The 22,726-nt window shown below is 34.0% G+C and overlaps 1 protein-coding gene across 2 annotated transcripts in view; it reads left to right on the forward strand.

Moving 5' to 3' along the window:
* Positions 1 to 262: 262 nt before the first annotated feature.
* The window catches only part of KCNH7 (potassium voltage-gated channel, subfamily H (eag-related), member 7), a 504,650-nt gene continuing 482,186 nt past the window's right edge, over positions 263 to 22,726 (forward strand). For both annotated transcript variants that reach the window (XM_008579962.1, XM_008580673.1), the window contains exons 1-2: positions 263 to 362; positions 2,078 to 2,308. In XM_008579962.1, coding sequence (XP_008578184.1) covers positions 287 to 362; positions 2,078 to 2,308 — 307 coding nt within the window. In that variant the 5' untranslated portion in view covers positions 263 to 286. The remainder of the gene's footprint in view (positions 363 to 2,077; positions 2,309 to 22,726) is intronic.

The raw sequence follows: 22,726 nt of genomic DNA on the forward strand, positions 1-22,726 counted from the left end.
CCCGCCACCTCCCCTCATCCCGCCTCCCTCCCTCTCCCCACCCCCGAACCCTCTCACTCGGCAGTCCGGTGCGAGGCCCCTCCGGAAGGTGAGGGGAAGGATTGGACTCCGGTGGGGAAAGCGGGTGTGCAGAAGTGGTGCTAATGGGAAGAGATTTCTGGTTTCAAATGAGGATGCTCTGCCACAAAGAGCGGCTCGCGCGCTGGCCTGGGCTCTAGCGGAGGAGAGATCCCGGGAGAACTCCAAGAGCTCGGGGGGGAGCGCTCCTCGGAAGACCGGGGTCAACATGCCTGTTCGCAGGGGGCATGTGGCACCACAAAACACGTTTTTGGGGACCATCATACGGAAATTTGAAGGGCAAAGTAAGTTCATTTGTTCTCTTCTCTCCCTCGCTTTCTGCTTTGACGGTGCACTTGGCGTCCGCCGCTTCCAAGCTACGGAGACCTGCAACTCCAGGCAGGCTCTGTTAAGTTAAGGGGCTGTGAAATCGAGCCAGGAGATTCGAGTGGCAGCGGGAATGTTCTCCTGATATTAATTTTGATTTACATTTTAGATTATGGTCTCCGTAATAGGAGGCAATTTGAATCCTCCTCTCCCACTGCTCCATTATCTGCCTTGCTACTTAATGTCCTACTATTCTACTATCTTAAAGGGAACGTGCTAGTGTAACATGGGTTTACATCTTGAAGCTGTTTTACTGTAGACTTTTTGAAAGTCAGGAGCAGAGCAGACCTTTCTATTGGAACAAGAGAATGTAAATGGTAGTAGCGATGTAAATGGCTATGCAAACTATACTTACCTTGGTTAAATTGCAGGGCTGTGGAATGACAGGGATGTTTGCTTGCTGTTAGTTTATAGATGCTAAACTTTTTTTTTTTCATTAATGCAAATATATCCCAAGCAGTATAATTTGGGAAAGCAGTATCTCATCTGTGCTGGTTCCCAGTGCAAACACCTCATTATTCAAAACAGTATTTCTGTTCCATTATTATCCCCTTAAATTTTCCATCTAGAAATTAAAAAATTGAAGTGTAATAAGTAAATTCCACAAAGACTAATGGCAGAAAATGTCATCTTCTCATCTGGACTAACCACAGAGAATGAATTCTTGGTTTTAAATATATTAATTAAAATCTTGTCAATTTACATTCTGCCTTTTATTAAAACTATATTAACGCATATTTATGTTGTGTCTTTTATGGTTATTCCAACACTACATTTAGTGACATGAGATCTGATTCCTTGTATTCAAAATAAACTTGTGTATCCTGCTTCACATTCTCTCTGGAAATAGCAAATATAGTCAGTGATCAAAATTAATAAGCTCTTATATTAAAATTCTTATTACTGTACAAAAATTCAAGGTTCTCCCAAAGCAAAAGTGAAAAGGTATTCACTTTTCAAATTCCCAAAGTGAAAAATGAAAAGGTACATGATATTTACTGTGTGTGTGTGTAAATATTTTTCTTTTGGAAACTATATGTTATGAAAAGGTAAACTTTTGCATTATTGAACTGCTAATAAAGGTAAAGTAGTTTCATTGCTAAAGCTATTGTCTTCTTCTTCTTTTTTTTTTTTTTAATCTTAGAAGGATAGAGAAAAGCCACACCAATAAAAATAACTACTTTGACAAAGTTGGATTCTAAGGGCCAAGGTTGAACTGAGAAATCTGACAGCTACAAGATGTTTCACTGTTTTGGCTTTGAAAATATTTACCTTATAATTAAATGGCATTCTGGAAATATCAATGGGCCAGCTGCTTATCTGAGTGCCCACTAGGACCCCTAGGATTTGCAGGGCTTGAGAACTGAACTATTTGGGAAATTCTGTTCTTACAATTTGCAGGGTGGTTCTTTAATACTTTTTGTTAAAATTACTTAGGACTGTTAATCTCACATTTAAAGTTGGGGGGCTTGTGGGGCTTTTGTTTGTTTGCTTTCCATGTGAAGTTCCAGGCAATTAACAATTTGAGGAAACACCTACATTTCAGACTTCTTATTATGCAACAAATTGCTTTAGTGTTTATGAGAATCTTGTGGAAGTTTTTAAAGAATGCCTCAATGTCTTCTTATTACAGATAAAAAATTTATCATTGCAAATGCCAGAGTGCAGAACTGTGCCATCATCTACTGCAATGATGGGTTCTGTGAGATGACTGGTTTCTCCAGGCCAGATGTCATGCAGAAGCCATGTACCTGCGACTTTCTCCATGGGCCAGAGACCAAAAGGCACGATATTGCCCAAATTGCTCAGGCATTGCTGGGGTCAGAGGAGAGGAAAGTGGAGGTCACCTACTATCACAAAAATGGTAAAGTTTATCTATTTAGAAATCTTTGTACTTGATTCCATTGGAAAGAAATTTTGATTATTTTCCAGATTTGCAAAGAAGTCCCAAATATTCAATTGTAGATTTATACTTTGTTTAAAGTATTTTAGGTTCCAAGAAATATGGATACTTTCATTAGTGGACTAGTAGAAGCAATTTATTCTTTAAATAAGGGTACTCTGAACTCTTCAAAAATGCAGTAACTTAATGTCACTGAGGACAAAATGCCACAATTCAGTCTTATATGCTCTTCCCTCTCAGGAATAATACAAAGACAAATAACTTACTGCTTGTATTGATGTATATTTGGTAAGAGAGAAAGAAATACAGCTTTATTTGCTTTAAGTTGAAAATATTTTACAAAGCAAAGTCTTGTTGAAAACTGTATATATGCAACTAAAACTATTACAGTTATAGGTGTTTCCTGGCTCTAAAGCTTTGATAAGCATCACCTCTTGTTTCTTTTGCTCCTTTTTATACAAGATTAAGGATGATTTGTAGAAACTTGTGACACTTGTTCAGTAAACATACATATATTAAAATAGTAAAGGCTGTTCATGTAATTTATCCTAAAATAAGAAATATAGAGAAAGGAACTATGATACTGTGAAATTATTAGTATTCATTTTTATAGGTGCAGGAAAATTGGACTCTCAAACTTAAGGTCATACAACAACTTCAAGGGCACACTTCCTTTCAGTCTTGCTATGAGAGCATCAAAAGTTAGACTTATAATAGTTCTCTAAAAATGTACACATTATATGGGCATGCATGCATTAAATACACAATATACATGTATATGAACTCACATGTATGAATACTGAAATATACCCATTTTAACATATATGCATTCTTAAATGTGCACACTTGATATTTGACAATTAGGGCTTAAAGGAAAAACAATTTAAAATACATGCATGTTGTAGTTAATTTGTTTATATTGCATCATCATCTGTTTCCTTTTATTCCATTGACAGAAATTAGTGAGACAGAGGGTTATATGTTCAGATTTTTAGAAAACTCTTAAGTTTGGGGTAAATATGTGATGTGCTATAGCCAGTATCATATAATGACTCATCATTTGGTAACCTACAGAGAAAAAAAAACAGCTTGAAAAGGTTTAACTCTTCCTGTTATTTATTTATAATTATATGTTTCATTATAGAAAATGTACAATTCATAATCACTGCATTTTCCTTAACATGAACTTGAGTGGTAATGTGCAACAAAGCATTACTTGAAAACAGGTTTGTATAACTTTGTATTAATCTGTAATGAAAGCAATTATATAATTATCAAACAGTATAGAGATTGTTTTTAAAGTTCTTCCTATTTTTCTTCGAATTTTCAATCAGTAGTGTTGGCATACTAGAAATATCCTAATTGCTCTGTTGCCTTGAAAACACTTATTGGACTGAGGCTCTCATCTACCCAAATGAAACTCATTTATTTTGTGTATCTGATGCCAACAATCTGGACTTTTGGAATAATTTGAATGCCTGGCATTTTTTCCCACCTGAATACTCATCATGATGTTGACACAGTCTATATTATATTTACTTCAGGGCATGTTGGTACATCTTTGGTCATTATGTTTTCTAGGACATTTCAAATTTCTTCAGTGTACAGAATTTAAGTATAAAATTAATCTGGACTGCTCAAACCATTTAGATACTAAATAAAGTGTGTTTTCAAATAGAAGTTGTTATCCATTTACACTGTAAGTGGAATAGAGATGTTTTGAGACCTAGTTAACTTATACAATGTCAGTGTTCAAAATGATCTCAAAACACCGTTAAGAAGCAGTTTAATATGGAATCACAAATATGATGGTAGTTAAATATTTCTGTAGTTAAAATGTTAGTACATTGACTTATGCAAACCTTTCTATCTGAGTGATTTGCCTGGTTGTACAAATTAAAACTCCCCTGTTTTCAGACAAGGAATCTGTATTGGGAAGTTTGTGTAGGTATAGAAATATCAGCCTTTAGTGACAATTTAGTTTCTGTTGACTTCATTTTCAGATGTGCCTCAGTTTAAGGACTTTGGTATTTTAAATGTTAAAGCCTACTGCCTGTTTAGCTTTAATTGATATGATAAACATGAGAGGATGGGACAAGCTTTTTCTCTTTTTCCAAAGAAAAAGATTATTTTGAATGAACTTTATTGATTGTGAAGAAACAGTCATACGTATTTGCTTTGAATGTAATAAACGTGTGTTTTTGCTGCTAGTTCATATACCTTGAATAGAATCTTCAGAGTGTATTGGTTTTATTTGCACGGCAACTGCAAAATCAGTCAGAGCTTATGAAGTTCAAATGCTTCGATAGTCTTGCTACTTAGAGACCAGACAGCTACTTTACATTTATAAAAGCAGGAAAAGAAAAAAATCCCAAACATTTTCATTTGTTTGGCTCTCTAAGTTTCCTTGATGCTTTATTATTGAGGTCATTTACTTTTCAGAGTTACTTGGTTTCTTAATTGTGTACAGTAAATGCTTCCCTTACTTATTCTTTATTTAGCATTTCACAGGAATATGAAGAGTGATGCATTAAGCATAATGATCAAAATAACGAAGAGTTGAGATATTCTTTTTCCACTACTTCCATTCACTCATACAGAGGTAGCAAAAACATGAACAAGTCATTATTTCTGAAAGCTTGTTTTCCAAAGTGGCCCAGAGGCTTTATAAGCAGTTTAAACCCTGTGATCTATGCAATCAGTTCACACTGATGCGGTCTACAGTGAGCTGCAGGATCACCATTGTGAAGCAATACTTCCTAACATGCTCCTTTGTGGGATTGTGCTAGGTACAATTGGACTTGCTGTTTATCAGAATATCAATTTTTAAAACCTGGTTATTCACAGTAGGAACATTTGACAGCCCTTCCTTTGAGGATTCTGTTTTACAGTTTAAGTCATTATTGCATAAATCATTTTTGGCAGCTGTGAAATATTGCTTGAGGTGAAAAAGCTGTAAATCTTTTGACATAAAACTCTAATTATACAAAACTATAATTACACTAAGGCTTATATAAGGATGGGCATGCATTTTAATAGCATAATACATTCACTTTAAAAACACCTTTTTTAGCAATAGTAATAGGAAAATAGCAAATACTTCAGTTATTGACTAGTTCATAGTTTGTAGATGATGGGAATAGAAAGGAAACAGATAAAAATAGTTTAATTGGCCATCCCTTAGTTTATTGCTCATATGGTTTGGGGTGTGTCATGGAATAGAGCTAGCTAGTTGAAGGGCTAAACCCCTCCAGGAATATTTAGATATGTGACTTTGACCTAAAATCCTTAAATTACCCAGCAACTTTAAACATTTGGAAAATCAAAGTATATTTCTCCAGGAGAAATAAGGGTCTTTGCTCAGCAGGAAAGCAGGACTTAAAACATATTACTTTTAGAGGTCAGAGCATTCATGTATTTTTGCCATAATGTTTTCAGACACAGTACAATGACAATTTTGTTAACAAATCAGAAATGTGTACTGCTTTTTTCTTATCTTTCTGCTACTTTTAAAGAACTGAAGGTTGAGAAGGGGTTGAGGGAAGTCCTTTGCCTGATTCAGACAGGGATCAGTGCAAACTTTCAGAAGCAGTGTTTAATTAGACTAAACTCAGAAGAGGTCTTTGTTGGATAACATTAAATCTACCCTCTCTGAGAATTATGTGGAAAGGTCTTCTATAAAGTGCTGTATTTTTGTGAGTATAGGTGAAGATGCATATTAAGGGCCACCTTTCTCTAAGGTGGTGTATTAGACACTAGAAAAACACAGGAGGAGATACAAAGGAGGATACATCCTGATCTCTGCTTTCAGGATATTTGTATTAGAGAGTGACTAACATTCATTTTTATCTTCTAAAATCCAGATATTTTCATGAAATTGTTTTTAAAGAAAACAGAATATATGGGCTATGAAATAAGTAAGCTTTTTATATATGGAGAACCTACAAAGTGTAGTGTCAATTACCACTCCTTCTCTATTCCCCAGCTTTAAAATAAACTTGTTTGTGTGCATCTCCTGTAATCTTTTGTCATTTATACAGAATAATTTCTTAATAAAGAAGCAATGAAGTTTAGTTCAAATTTTAATAGTAAAAACATAAATCTTTTAACAGCTTTATATAAGTTATATGGCATAGAAAATATTCAGCTCTCCTAATTCTTGGATTGTGTGGTGGAGATACAGATGGTAGTTTTTCAGACAAGAATAGAAATAATTTTGTGTGTGTGTAATTCAAGCAATAAGAAAAATTTCCAGAGAAATCTTACCTAGAATTTATTCTGATGTTCATTTTAACTTTCTGTTTGTATATTTCTATGTTCTATCTGATAGATATTATAATAACAGTAATCCTAAAATTCAATTGCTTGTACATGCCTAAATTTTATATCATCTCATGGACTCTGGATATTATACAGAATTCAGATTTGGTCAATTGTATTTGCTGATAAAATAAGCATTCTCAGGAAACACTCCTCCCTGCGGTTTGAAAACTTGATTTCAGTATTGTCCCCAGGGAAACCAGAATGTCCTAAAACTATGGGGGAGTTCTGTTCATCACTTCATCTTCACCACCCACCAGCACCACACCTCTAAGCAACTCTGGTGCTAAAAAGAAGCCACGTTGTCTGACAGCTTGAGAGATAACTGCTTAGTTATTTTTATACCCAGCGGGCTTGAGAACAGGGTCAGTTTAGGGGTATAGGGATACAATAGGTTTAATGGGAGAAACATGCTTCTTCTGGCTTCCAAGGGTTTTTGTTTGTTTGTTTTTTAGGTTTTGTTGTTGTTATTGTTTACTATAAATAGTCACTGAATCAGTTGCTGGCAGCCAGCAGAGTCCGGGGATAGTTGAGCCACAGGAAAATAGCAGTTGGAGTTTGAAGTGTTGAGGAATCACTATTCATCTGGCTATATAAAATAGAAAGCTTGGGGTCATTTTCTGTTTTTCTCTTTCCCTCTCCTCCCTATCCCAACTGATCACCAAGTTCTTTCAACCTTTACATCTGAAATATCTCATAATGCCAACCTCATTTCTCTACTTGCTACCAAGTATTGTTATTAAATTCTGCTGTATCCTTCTTCTGAAGTATTGAAGTTTCCAGTTTTACTTCTCCTTTAATCCATTCTCCACAATACTATCAGAGAATATTTATTCCTGAAACATGATTCAGTTGCACTGAAGACTTATCAGAGTCATGAATCATTGTAAATTAATTTCATGTATCAAATAATGGGACAACAATCCCACAAAATACGTACTCTTAATATCCTCATTTTATGAACAAAACAAAACAAAAAACAAAACACTGAGACCCAGAGAGACTGAGTAATTTTCCAGATCCCACGTAGCTCATAGGTAGTGGAGTCTGAGCTCTTAACAAATTTGCCTTACTTTTTCCTCATGCACATATATCATTCCTTGGCTTAAAACCTATTTTACTTCATTAAAGCCCTCAGGATAAAGTTCTAGGCTCTTTCATAGGATGCTTGGTGGCCTTCACAATTGAACTCACATGGGTTTTTAGGTAAGGTATTGTTTTAGTGTGTTCCTGCTATTATAACAAAATACCTTAGACTGGGTAACTTATAAACAACAGAAATTTAGTTTCCACAGTCTTGAGGCTGGGAAGTCCAAGATCAGGGTACTTAATTTGGTTCTGGTGAGGGCTTGGCCTCTGCTTCCAAAATAGTGCCTTGTTGCTGTGTCTTCATGTGGCAGAAGACAGAAGTGCAAAAAGTGGCAGCCAACTCCCTGAAGCATCTTTATAGGAACATTAATTCCATTCGCAACAGTGGAGACTTCATGACTCAATCCCTTCCCCAAAGGCCCCACCTCTTCATACTATCACCTTGAGATTTAAGTTCCAACATGAATTTTGGAGGGACACATGCATTTATATCATAGCTGACACATCTTGAGGAACCAAGCTGGATTCCCAGCTCTGACAATAACATAGCTAGGTGAACTTCACCAAGTTTACCTTTTCGATGCCTCAATTTCCTTTTCCAATATTTATTTTGAGAATATCATCTACTTTGTTAGGCTGATTAAATGTGTTGCAAACAATAAAGTATGTAGCATTATTTTTGGCATGGCTTCTTGCCCATAGCATGCTCAATAAATTTTAATTAATTGAAAATACATTGCCAGCTTTGTCTCTCCTACAAATTTTATGTTCTAATCATTCTCGATTGCTCAGAATTTCTTAGAGAAGCCATGTACTTTTATTCTACTAAGGCTCTACTCAACCTTCAGAAGTGTTCTGTTGTCTATAACAAACAATTCAAGGTCTCTCTAAATGAATTGCTCTCACCTCAGCTTACCCTAAAGAAATCATTATCATCATTTTTTCTGATGTCCCCACTGTCCACACCTTTGTGTCCTTACAACACTTGGTTCTCGACTCCAGGGTAGCATCTGCAGTGTGCTACATGTTACTACATATTATTGTAGTTGATTTTACCTATTTTTTTTAGCTTGTTCAGAGAAAATACTAAGACTTATTAATTTCTGTGTCCAGAATATATGGAGGAGTGTCTGGTACCAAGTAGGCATACAAATAGTATTCATTTAACGAATGAGGAGAGGATGAAAAATGGAGTTAGGAAAACAAGAAACAGACTAAGATCAGGAAATCTGGGAAAGAGTGTGTTATAGAAAAAGTGTGATGTTTTGGTTTTTCTTATTTTCTTAAAAACACTTCTAAAATATTCTTAAGAAACAATTTTCACCTCAATTTTATTAATGGCCATAATTCCTTGTTCAATAATTTAAGATATTAAATGATCTTTATAGCCCGTTACTATACAAAAGCTAGAAAAATATTTAATGAAGAGTTAGAGAAAAGATATTAACCAGGAATTATTAGCCATTTACTCAAGAGTCACTCACTTGCCACCCCACCAATGACTCACTAGTGTCTCCAACAGTCTCTAATAGCCAAACCCAGAGTTCTCTTCTGCTCTTTTAAGACTCGATTTAACTGCTGTATTTGACAGTTACTCTACTGACTGCACAAGTCACTAAGCACCGGCATTTTATATCTAGTACAACGTCTTATCCCTCAGTGTTTTCTTGAAAATTCTTAATAAACAATGAAGATTGTTCTCAGGGTTACATAACAATGACAGTGTAAAATCTAAAGCAATAAAGTTAATTATTTATAATTAAAATACTAATTATTAATTATTATAATTGTCAAATAAATGTTCTCTCTCTCTTTACTGTGCTTTAGCAGTAGAACTGAGCTACTGAGAAGCAATAGAATCCAGCAGCAGTAGAACATTAATTACCATAGTGAGAAAATATGTCCTATTACTGAACAATTAAGGAAGTTAAATTTTTACTTGTCACAGGTAGGTTATGAGAAAACAGTACCAGGCTCCTAATGCCATGACTGAACATTCCATAATATCCTCCACTTCATCCCTTAATTTACATAAAATATCTAAATAAGAAAAGCAAAGTGCTCTTTCAGTGATAGCTCAAATCATGGCTGAGGCAGCCCCTGTGACCGTTCCCCAGTTAAAGTAGGTGTCCTTGTATACAAACTTGTTCTTTTCATAGTTTCCACAGTTTGTAGAATGTCTCACATTACTTTTAACTAAGCAATGGGTAAAAACAGCGTGGTTGGTGCTTGGTGGGCAGGAATTTGAGGGAGGCGTGAGAGAAGACTGTGAGTACATTTCTGCCCTTAGCTGGCTTGGTTTGTAGAATGTTCTCAAACTAGACTGTGTCAGGCAGGATATGCAAGGCTTTTTGTTTACCTGCGTTTACTTCAGGGATGACCAGTGAGAAGACATTGTTGCAGCAAGTGGACTCTTACCATTGTGGCCTTTATTATTTCCTTTTCCTGTTTTTTGTTTTTTTTTTCTTTTCTTCTTTACGCAGGATCATTAAAAGTGTTTTTATTTCTCATTCTTTGTTTTGGTACAACATTGATTCTTCTACATTGTTGGAAATATTGGTTTTAAGACACATGTAATAACTGCATGGGTTCAAGAGACAGTTTAGAAGGTCTGCTGCCCATCATACAAGCCATTGTTCTCTTTGCTCCAAACACTCTTCTTAAATATATTTAGTGAAGTCTGTATTAATGACCCAAGATGATGAGTCTGATGACAAAAATTAAGTTATAAAATTAGTGGTAATTTTATAACAAGTAACAAAGGACAAATAAAGAAAAAAATCCAGGACAAACTAAATAAGATATTTATATACAAAAAAATAAAAACCTATGTGTTAAAAAAGATAACATATTGAAATCATATTCTTAAAGTATTTTAATATACTGATTAAGACCATATCAATTGATAAAATTAGTGTTAGAACTATGCAATATTATATGTCATGCGTAGTGGATTAAATTATGTCCCCCTAAAACTCACTGAGGCTTGAATTGTCTCCCAAGTTTTACGTATTAGGAACTTAGCTCACACTGGTGGGAAATCCTATTATGGTATTTGAAAAGTGGAGCCTTGAAGAGGTGATCGGATTGTAGAACCATGCAGTAGTGAATGGATCAAAAATGGTGATCAGGGGCACAGTTCTGAGGGCTTTAAAAGGAGAAGGGAGTCTGTCTCTCTCTCTGTTTTCTCTGCGTCCACCATCTTGCAATGAGAGACATCTGCGCCACTATCGCCACCACCAGATGGACTTTGGACTTCCTACCCTCAGAAACTATAAGCAATTAATTTTATTTCCTTTATAAGTTACCCAGTTCCAATTATTTTGTTATGATAACACAAAACAGATTATAACATCATATGAATAATTTTTCATCAGGTTACCGTTTACCTCTCTTAGATAAACTAGTTAAAATTTCTTCTGGTTTTGCTAAAAAAATCTATATACACCACCTGTTTTCTTTAATAATATTAATCAGTTGATTTAGCTATGCATTTATTCAAGGGTTTAGACACTATGGATATGCTTTCCAGATTTTAATTCCTGTGGTTATAATCCAAGGACAATAGCCCTCTACCCAGTATAGATCTTCTCCTAAAGGGTTAATGTTAACTAAGTTCCAATTCTGTAACTGGTTCTTTATATAAATTGCTTTGTATCCTTTTTATGACAGCTTTGGGATTAGATATCATCCTATTTTATGAATTAGTGAAATTGAGGTTCAGAGAAAGTCAAGTAATAATGATCATAGAGAAAAATGGAGGTAAGGTCTAAAATCTAGATTTGTCTATGCTTTCAGACTCTACTATATTACCTCCAAATGAGAGATTTTTTAAATCTCACCCTACTCCATCTTATATGTCCTAATTCTAGTTCTTAATCTTAGATTCTATTGATTATGCAGGGTTTAAATCTGATTAATTTAATTCACATCAAATGATGAATGAAGCAAGATTAACCCTCAGTACTTTTACATTTTAAACATAATTCTATCAATCAAAATGAATCTCTGTCCAGCAGGGTGTTAGATTTTATAAGAGTGAAGATAACTAGTATATGTCTATAATATTTGCATAATTATTAATGGCACTCTCTTTTACTCTTAAAAATGTCCCAATTTGGGTTTATAAAATATATGGTCAACTTGGATTTGGAGGACATTTATCATTAAGGGCCCCTCAGCTACTAATTTTCTAGTCCTTATCCAGGATGTCAGGAAAAAAATATATACACAAGTATGATTCAGAAGCAGGGGCTGTAGAGTGTCCTTTTCTTCTGTCCTTCCCACAACAAAGTTTTATTTCCTAGCTGGATTATGTGATTTGACAAAATTCACCACTAGTATTTAAAAGGGTAATCATAAATTTACCAATGTAGAGAATCTCCAGTTTATTTAAAACACCTCTGATTTTTTTCATATTGAGCCGTATGTCAGGCTCAGTTCCTGCTACACATCTTACAATCTTGTGTCTCCGGGCTCTTCCCAGAGGTTGCAATCCTCAGGACTCCTCCCTGGGTTCCTTCCTCCTGGGGTGGCCTTCATGCCCCTCCCTGCCTCTCCACCAACACTCCTCCACTTTTAAGCAAACTTCCATGCAGCTGCAATCTCAGTTCCTTTTTAAGGTCTTCTCTGAATCCCTCAGACAGCCTTTCCCATATTTCCTAACATTTTTTCCATGTCTGTATTAGAACACTTATGAAACTATGTTGTAGTAATTTGTTTCTATGTCTGTCTCTTCCACTCAATGTTGAACGTTTTGAAGGGACTTATTAAGGCACTTATTAAAAAATAGAGGAAATGGTGGGAGAGCAGAAAATAGATTTAAAAGAACCCAGGAAGGGTTGGCCCGGTGGCGCACTGGAGAGTGCGCCGCTTGGGAGCGTGGCGGCGCTCCCGCCGAGAGTTCGGATCCCATGTGGAGACCGGTTCCCGCTCACTGGCTGAGCGCGGTGCGGGCGCAACACCGAGGGTTGCGATCCCATTACCAGTCAGTAAAAAAGACAAAAAAAGGAAAAAAAAAAAAAAAGAACCCAGGAATACGCCTATTTACAAAAGAAAATGTAAGTGGCAGAGTCTAGAAAAGTCTCATTCATTGTTTTATTCATTCATTTATTCAACGTCTTGTGCCAGTCATTTTTCTAGGTATCGGGGTTTTGTGAAAATTAACAACTTATGTTGTTTATTAACCAAGAAATAATAACTTGCTTCCATATGGCTTATATATTATAAATCAGTTTATTATAATACTCAGTAACCTGCATCTCTTTCTGAAAAGACCTAACAATTAACCACCCTTCTTAGTTAGCTAGGAAGGACAAAGATGAATGGTCAGAATAGTCCAGAAATATCCCTAATGCCTACACAGTCAGCTGATTCTGATGGGGTATCCACAAGTCAGTAAAAGGAAGAGTGTGCATACATGTTCTCATAATGATATATTCAGGTTTCAAGCCATCCAGCCCTCCCTGGATCTCCTCAATTACATACATATGATAAATTACTCATAAAACCTTGCAATTATTCTGATGTCTTTTTTCTGCTATCTTTTTCCACACACTGAAAACAGTCTCGTATTTGCACTGATCTCCCAACACATTTCATTCTTTTTCCCAAATGCTGAATCAAGGATTGAGATTATAAAGCCTGTATGGGATCAGAAGGCACTTCATCAGTCACATCCTGATACAGGATTTCACCACCTCAGCAAGGACTTCATATCTCTACTCTCTCTCTGTCTCTGTTAAAGTGATTTAACTCCACTGTTGAAAAATTAGGAAATACAGATAGAATATATATATACATATAAAGACCTTTAATCTTGAAATTAACAGATATCCATAATTAAAGTGATGGCATGTATTCTGTCTATATTTTTTCCATACAAATACATTCGTGTGCATGCATGCCACATGTGGATGTCTTTTTGTTTTTAACAAGGCCAGGACAGCACTATAGGGACCAAACTGTAGCTTGTTTTCCTCACTTAGAAATTTGTCCTGAACATGTATTTGCTTTAATGATTTTATAACAATTTTCACATTGAAAGCCCATGAATTATTTTAATATCCACAAAGTACTACATTAAAGGAAATAACATATTACCAAAATACCCTATTATTGAGCACTTTACCGTTTCCAGCTTTTTACAATTGTAAAAACATCTGTACATCCATCTTAGCCACCTGTACTATTATTTTCCTTAGTCTGTATTCCTGGAAGTACTTCTGGGTAAAACAGTGTATGTATCTTAAAAATCTTTGTTACATCTTGTCAAATTGTACCCCCAAAGCGAGTGTGCATATTTGCAAACTGCATGTGTATAACAAAACTTAACATTCTTTTAAAATTTTTGTTGACCCAATAAAAATAGTTCCTTATTGTATGATCACTAAATTTAACTCAATATCTTTCCTAAAAAGCACATGTAAAAAATATTTGAGATAATTTATTTTCTTATTTGAAGAAACCAGAGCTGAGTATTTTCAAACCTAGGGAGTGATGAGAATCTCTTGAATAGCTTATTGTCCTGGCTGGATGCCCCAGCCCACAGCAGGGTCTCTCTTTCAAAAATTTCTCTTTACATTTGCATTTGCACTTCAGTAATTTGCTGGCAGTTTTCAAAGACTCAGATATAGGAAACTGGTACCAATTATTTACCATTTAAATGATTTACTATGTAAAAGTTCAAGAATTCTTTGAACTTTTTGTCCTTTCTGTATGGAATAAGTTGGATTTTAAGTTATTTTCAATATTTCTTATCATCTACATAAGCTATGATGAAAATCATGGTTAGTGAAAAGAGTTTTTATCTAGTTATTTTCATTCGAATACCTATATGTGTATTCCTATAGTTTTGCTCAGATGCAAAGTAATGGTCATGCAAAGTAACAGACTCATAATAAGTAAAAAGTTTGCAAGATCTCATACAACAGATGTGAACTATACTTATAAATCATAAGTGGCATCAAATACTCAAAATTACATAATAATATGTGAGGAAATACATAAGCAGCAGAGACTCAACACTACTAGATAAACTGCTAACTTTATCCTAATATAACACTATTGAAAGCACTGAAGGGAAAGATCATTCTCTTCCTAGATTGCCTTACTTACCCAAGACATGCAGAGCTCAGGTAATCTGATCTTTTTAGCTGTGACTCAATTCTTGGGTCTTCCCTCCAGGTGTTCTTTATAATGAATGTCACTTAACCAAGACTCAGTAGAATTTATGGATCCCCATATTGCTTTTCTCAGAATTTGCTCCCCAAATGAAGGACTACACAAAAATGCCACTCATGATGTACAACCTCAATTTTCCTACCCCCGGTGTTTACTCAGTCCTTATTCTAAAATTGCAGGACTTGTTTATTTGCAGTTCATGTTTCTGGAGTGAACAGACGGTGTCCTGCTGAAATTTCATACCCACCAACATTCATTATTTCAAATATATTCACAACAATGTATGCGCAGTGTGAGTTACACAACATTTTGTTATAATTACTGGCTCCTTGAATAATGCCAGTAACTTCAATGATGAATTTCCCTCTGGAGAATACTTCATTTAAAGAGATATTATTACTTTCTGGTATTAATCTACATTTTTTAAAAATGTGAGGAACACTGAATCCATTCTGTAAACTTTTACCAAGTAAGAGTTTTCAAATTTTTTACTTTCTGTCAATTTTTTTTTAAAAGCTAAATATCTGCTAGAGATACAGCTCTGCTAAAGAAATAAAAATTAACCTCAAGTATAAAAGAATAGACAACAGTATTTGCATAAGTACTTTTATACGGTATTTGAAAACTCCCTGGTAACATTTTAAACTTTTTTTTCTAAAAGGCTTAGAGATTTTAATTAACCTATCTGAAATTATATAATTTAAAAATTAAAATATGAAGAATGGAGATGAAGCATCATCTTTTAGCTGCTTTAGCTGCAGTATGCAGTACCTGGAAAAGTCAAAAGAAATCCCAGGCATTTCATTTTCATTCCAGCAGAAGTTATAGATGCTAATTTCTGTAAAAGATTCCAAGAAACATTGAATAAAAAAGACCAGAAACTTTTTTTTTAAAGTAATAACATTACACTATTACCAGGCAGGGCCTCCTTTGCTACTAATCCCGTTGTTCCAGAATTGGAATAATCACTCTCCCTTCACATCCAATTTAACCATAACTCAAGTGAAAAATCATATCCTGGAGTTTTGTTCTTTTTGTTGATTTTAGTTTCCTTATTTACAATCATGCACACCAGTATCATGCTAATGAATTCGTAGACTGGGCTAGTTAAATGATCTGTCTGTGGCAATTTACATGCAATTCTATAATTGGGGATAAATTAAATAATAGAGCATGATTCGAGCACTTTAAATGGCATTAATAATAATCATCATTTATTGAGCATTTATGTGCCAGTATTCTTCTAAAATCTTCATTTTTTTTCAATTCTTACAACATCTAAGGAAGTAGATATTTTATTGTTCCCATTTTGCAGATTGAAAAGATGAAATTCAGTAACTTAAGGCTACAAAGGTGGTATATAACAGCTACCATGTGAGCACGGACTGTCTTCTTTCAGAACCTATGCTCTCAGCATGTGACTGCACCATCTCAGCCCACCTCCTGTTCATGTAGGTGCTCTGACATTCACAGTACTCACATGTGTGGAGTCAAATCTCATCCTGATTGAAAAGTCTGAATTGTTTCTGGATTTTAGGCATTTAAATGTTTTAAATTGGGAGGCTTTTTAATCTTTTCTTAAATGCAATTAGACAAATACCTACTTCCTGCTGTATAAGAGAACGGGTTTATGCCTTTGGCATCTTGATCCTACTCTCCTTTGTAGACAACAGGCATCTAATCCCTGTGTTTCCCATGCACAGCAAGGTTTAAGAACCAGTGCTCTATGATGATCTCATTCCATATGGCCTCTGGAAAGTTTTACAAATGATTTAAATTCGCCACAATGCCTTGCATAGAGTAGCTGCTCAACTAATAATTTCTTTAAATAAATTAATTAAAACATGAGGCAAACTCTCTTCATCAGGCTAGCATTTGATCTCTCAGTTACTACTTTGATAAGGTAAAAGCAGTTTCTTGCCTGCTTTAATGGGATGAGAAAGAGGAAGTACAGCATATTGGTTCAGATCATGGATGCTGGAGTCAGGTTGCAAATTCTGAACATGTACAATGTGTGTGTGTGTGTGTTCTTTTGAAAGTTACCCAAGTGCCCTGTTCTCAGTTTCATTGCCAGTGAAATGGGGACTATGATTATAATAGAACCTATCTTATAGGGTTTTGTGAAGACTAAATGTGCTTATATTCATAAAAGCACTTATAACAGCTATTAGTACTTAATAAGTACAATTTGTGTTAAATAAAATTATATGAAAAAAATGTGAAAAGGAATTGGGTTAAAATACATATTAAGTTGATATGCTTTACTGAGTGCTGCACTCAAAAGGAAATTTGCAGCCACATGTATGGCTGGGTAACAAAAAAAAATGTGAACGTGAAACAAATTTTGACATCAGTAAGTAAAAAGAGAAATCAATAGCAGTTCTGGAAAATTTAGAATGTGAAATTTCAGGGACTTTATCCTGGAGATTATGGTCTCAATCAAATTCCGGACAATTTAATTTATTTTTCGACGTATTTTGAGATGCTGAATCTTGTTTTAGGTGTGATTACCCTGAAAATGTCAGCAGTCTGGGCAACTTGGACTCTTACAATTTTTTTGTGCACAGCTGTCTTTAAGCTAAATTGCAAACAGTTCCAGTAATGGTATTCTAGAAACCAGTGTGTTTGAAAGCAAATGTTTCTCAATTCACACAGTGAGGTGTAAGCTCAGTCCACACCTCTTCCCTCCATGAGTTAGTGAAATTCAAGATAAATCTTATTTAAAGCAAAGTTGCGGAAATAATTGAAACCTATCTATTTGAAGAAAATATATAGATGTAAATATTCAAACATAGGCATCATAGCTAAGGTGACCATATAATTTATTATCCAAAGCAGGATTTTTTTTTAAAGGGAAAGGCAGAAGTTATTAATAATTATACCAGGAGAACGGGAGAAAACGAGGACTGTTTAAAGCAAACTGGATGTGTGGGCACTCTAAATACAACATATATCTGGCATTGTTTATTAGATTTTTCAAAATGTATACCATTCTCTGGTACAGGCTTTTCATGAACATTTTTTAAGCTTTCCAATCTGGTAATTTAAAAACTGTAGCCACTCATTCTTGCAATGCCTAACATGCTTACTGTGTAAACAAAGGCAGTATCTTGCAATCTGGAGAAATGAGTCAGTATTCCTCTAAAGAATACATTGCACCTGCTGACCTCTTTGAAATAAGACTACAAATGAATCCTTCTATAAATACCATGTGGAAGGTTTTTAGTAAAAGGAATTAAACTTAACCATTTTTTGAACCATAACAAATCACTAGAGCAGCAATAGACTAAAGGTAAAAAGATTGAGTTCATTATTGAAAGTGAACAGTCCTTCACAGACTACCTTGACCTTCAAAAGGATCTTTATCTTGGAATCTGTTAAAGCATGGGTGTGCACAGCCATCATTTTGGGGGCTTCTCCATCAGGCCTTAGTTGTATGTGGTTAGTCTATTTATAATCCTGTGATAAAATTAATCTTGCATGGTATGTAAAATTTGTCATCTAAAGGATATGTATTAAGTAGCAGGGATACCCCCAGAATATTAGGGCTGATAGCATTAAAGCAAAAAGTTATAAACATTCTAATAAAAACAATAAAAAATTAATTAATTCAGATTTGCAATACAAAGTAAATTTATTAGTTTTCATGAGTTTAAATAGAAATAAATCTTTTCAAATTTCAAGAGGAAAGTGCAAATATCAAAAAATCAAAATTAAATAGTAAGAAATTGTTCTTCAGAAGGAAGTTAAATGAATATTAAATTTTTAAAAAAGGATTTTTTAAAAAGTGAAAGGGGGAAGTTATTAATAATTATACCAGGATAACAGGAAAAATCCAGGATTGTTAAATAAAAGATATATATCTGGTATTCTCACATTGTTTATATTTTTTGCAGATCCAATACAAACATAAAGGAAATCACCTTTTTTTGTGAAAATTGGGTTTGTAAACAAATTTAGCTTTTGCAGTGTTACAATCCAAAAAGAAAAGAAAAAACTGTGAATTACAGTAATTATAATTATAAATCTCCTCCTTCCCTTTCAGATTCAACTAACTTTTCCCTTTAAATTACTCATGGTTGTTGAGGTCATTGCACATGATGAAATATTACCAGAAGAATCCAAAATAAATGGAGGTATGAGAAATTACACCCTCCACATTTATCCACCTTTTTTCTGTTGACTTATGGTGTCCCTTTCTCTTTGTATTTGCTAAATGCAAGTTCATGGAGTAAAGAAAAACCTAAATAAACACATTGCTATTTAGTATCTACTTTTTTATTTTGCTGAGCCATTTGAATTTACTTGCAGAGATGCTGACCCTTCGTCCTTAAATATTGCAATATTTTATCTCCTAATAATAAGGATTTTTTTTTTTTACATAACCACAGCTAATTATCAAATTCGGGAAATTTTACACTGATACAATACTAGTATCTAACATCCTCTAACTCTAAAATTTGTCAATTGTCCCTACATTGTCCTTTTGATTTTTTTTTAACAATTCAGGTTGTAAACCACTATTATAAATTACAGTTTGTTGTCATGTCTCTTTAGTCTCCTTTAATCTGGATCACTTCTTCAACCTATCTTGTCTTTCAAGACATTAATATAATTTAAGAATACAGGCTCACTGTTTTGTAGAATGTTTACTTTGGATTTGTTTGATGAATCCTCACGACTTGATTCAAGCTGTAGATTTTTGTCATGTTTAATATGTAAGTGATGTTCTGTTCTTCTCTAAGCATCACTAGAAGCTCCTGATGTCTGTTTGTCGCATCATTGGCAATGTTAACTTTGATCACTTGTCATGCCATTTTTCATGTGTTTTGACAAAAAATGGAAAATGAAATTTTAAAATACCCTTTAAATAACATCAATAGAATAAATTTAACAAAAATGTGCAAAACTTCTATAGCAAAACAATCATAAGCATGGTTAAGAACAATTAAGGAACAAATAAGTAAAAGGAGAGATATTTCATGTTTAATGGATTGGAAGTCTCAGTATTGTAAAGATGTTCAGTGTTCCCAGATTGATCTGAAATTTTAACCAAAATTATAGCAAACAAATTTGTGGACTGATTCAAAAATTTGTATGGAAATGCAAAAGATCTAGAATAGCCAAAATGATCATATTAAAGAAAAACAAAGTTGGAGTAACCAAACCACCTGATTTTAACAATTGCTGTAAAGCTACAGTTATCATGACAGTGTGGTATCAGTGTAGGCATTAGATAAATAGATCAGTAGAACAGAATAGTCCATAAATAGATCCTCACATACATAGTTAATTGATTTTTGATAAAAGCACCACAGTAATTCAATGGGGAAAAGCAAGTCTTTTCAACAAATGAGCTAGATTAATTAAGAAGAAAAATATGGGAAAAAATGGATCTTGACCCCCACATTGTACTATGCACAAAAATTAATTTGATTTGGATTACATACCTAAACAGAAAAGTTAAAATTATAAATTTCTTAGAAATAGACAAAAACATCTTTGTAACTTTGGGTGAGTAAACATTCATAAGAAAGGATACAAAAGGCACTAACCATAAGAACTAAAAATGAATTGTACCTCATCAAAATAAAAAAAAAACTTATGTATTTCAAAAAATCCCATTAAGAAAATGAAAACTGACACAGACTGAGAGAAAATATTCAATATATTTATTTAACAAATAAATTGTATTCTATATATGTGTGTGCATATATATATATATATATATATATATAAAATATGAGGGTATTTCCAAAAGTTCATGGAAAAATGTAATTAAAAGATAATATGAATCTTTCCTTGAAGTTGAAGACCCCTCATATGTTCCTATATCTATATATCTGTCTATATAAAATATATAACATGTAATAAAAAGATGGATGAGAACTTATATAATCTCTTTACAGTAAAAAGATATGCAATGGCCAATAAGCACATTAAAATGAAAATGCAATTTAAAGCTGAAGTAAGATGCCATTTAACACCCACTAGAGTAGATAAAATTAAGAAGACTGACAACACCAAATGTCGGTGGGGATGGGGAGCAACTGAGACTCTCGGGCATTGCCAGCGGGATTACAGAATGGTACAAACACTTAAAAAAACTCTTTAGTGTTTCACTGTAAAAGTAAGTATCCACCTGCTTCATGATCCAGCAATTCCTCTTCTAGATCTTTACCTAAGAGAAAAGAAATACATGTCAAAAAATGATTTGTGTAAAGTATTTATAGCAGTTCTTATTTAAAATAGCCCAAAAGTCCATCAACAGGTGAATAAATAAATGAGTTGTAGTATAGCCACATAATAGTACACTGATCAGAAATAAATAATAAACTATTGATACAAAATAAAAAACACAATTGGTTCCCAAAAGCCTGTGAGCAAGAAAAGCCAGATACAAGAGAATATACAATGCATAGCTCTAATTATATAAAGCTCAAAATTAGGAAAAATAAAATTATGGTGGGAGATAGAAATCACAATAATAATTGCCTATAGGATGGGAAGATTAAGGATTGACTGGAAAGGAACACACAGGAATTTGGGGGAGTGATGGACACATTCCATATCTTGACTAGGGTATTCATTATTTGAGTATGCAATGGTCTAAACGCAGCAATTATATATAGTACTTAAATTTGCATTTCACTTACATAAACTTTCTCTTAATTTAATAAAGTCACTGTGTACATTCAGAGTCAGACTATTTTCTCTGTAACCACACAATTACTACACAGACTTTAGTAAGACTTAAATAAATGCATCAAGAAAAATATATTTTTTAAAATTCTGGGCACTCACTGTCATGTATAGGGGAATTAGCTTACATTTAATATCCTTTTGGTTGGATTTTTAACACAACAGTAGAAATCACAGTCCATAACCCATTTTCTATGTTTTTTAAAAAATTTTTTCAAAGTTGAAAGACATTAAAAATATTCTGGTATGCAACCAGGATTTATTTTCATGATTTAGGAAATCGTGATTACACTTACTGATTAGCAACTAGTTTCATCTTCCTCGGTTCCCTTTTAGACTGTAGCAATGCCTCAAAGGAACTAAATCTATTATTTTAGTTTATGTCATCTTATTTACTGTCTACTCATCCCTTGTTACAGTGGTGAATCATAATTTAAAATCCAATATTTCATCCTCTTGAAAAATATATCTAAACCAATTGCATTTAATTCTTACCTCTGTTAGTAAATGATATCTCAGTTTTGTTTAGGGGCATTATTTGTAATGTTAAGTGCCAATGGATCTTCAATAATCTCTGAGCCCTTCAGGGTAGGGTACTTTCTATTGATTTCTGCTTGTAGTTTTCAAGATTCTATTATGGGAAAGGACAGTAATGACCATTTTAATGAAAGTCAATTTTTCTTCAGTGAGGATCCAAAGAGCTCTACCAAAACAAGACATGGTCAGTGAAGAAAGGCATCTGGAATGGTAGGAATGCAGGGCAGATTTCTAAGTAAGATTTTTTAATCTGGGGAATAAGGTTCTGAAGAAATCTAATTGTGAAATCTAATCCAAAAGATGCATGTGTGCTACTCATACCATCAGATACATCTCCTCTTCACAACAATCTTGAAATCTAGAATGACAGAACTTTCTTTGAAGATTGAAAGAAAGCGTGTTTAAATGTAGAAATTAGAATGAATATGGCTGTTCCTAGGAGACAGTATCAGTTGGGTTTTATAAATGTTCTTTGTAAAAAGTATATTTGTGGCTGCCAGAGCTGAGACAAACATATTTCAGATGCAAACTTAACATTTTATTGACTTT

The sequence above is a fragment of the Galeopterus variegatus genome, unplaced genomic scaffold (genome assembly GCF_000696425.1).
Source record: "Galeopterus variegatus unplaced genomic scaffold, G_variegatus-3.0.2 Scaffold1, whole genome shotgun sequence".
Lineage (NCBI taxonomy): Eukaryota > Metazoa > Chordata > Mammalia > Dermoptera > Cynocephalidae > Galeopterus > Galeopterus variegatus.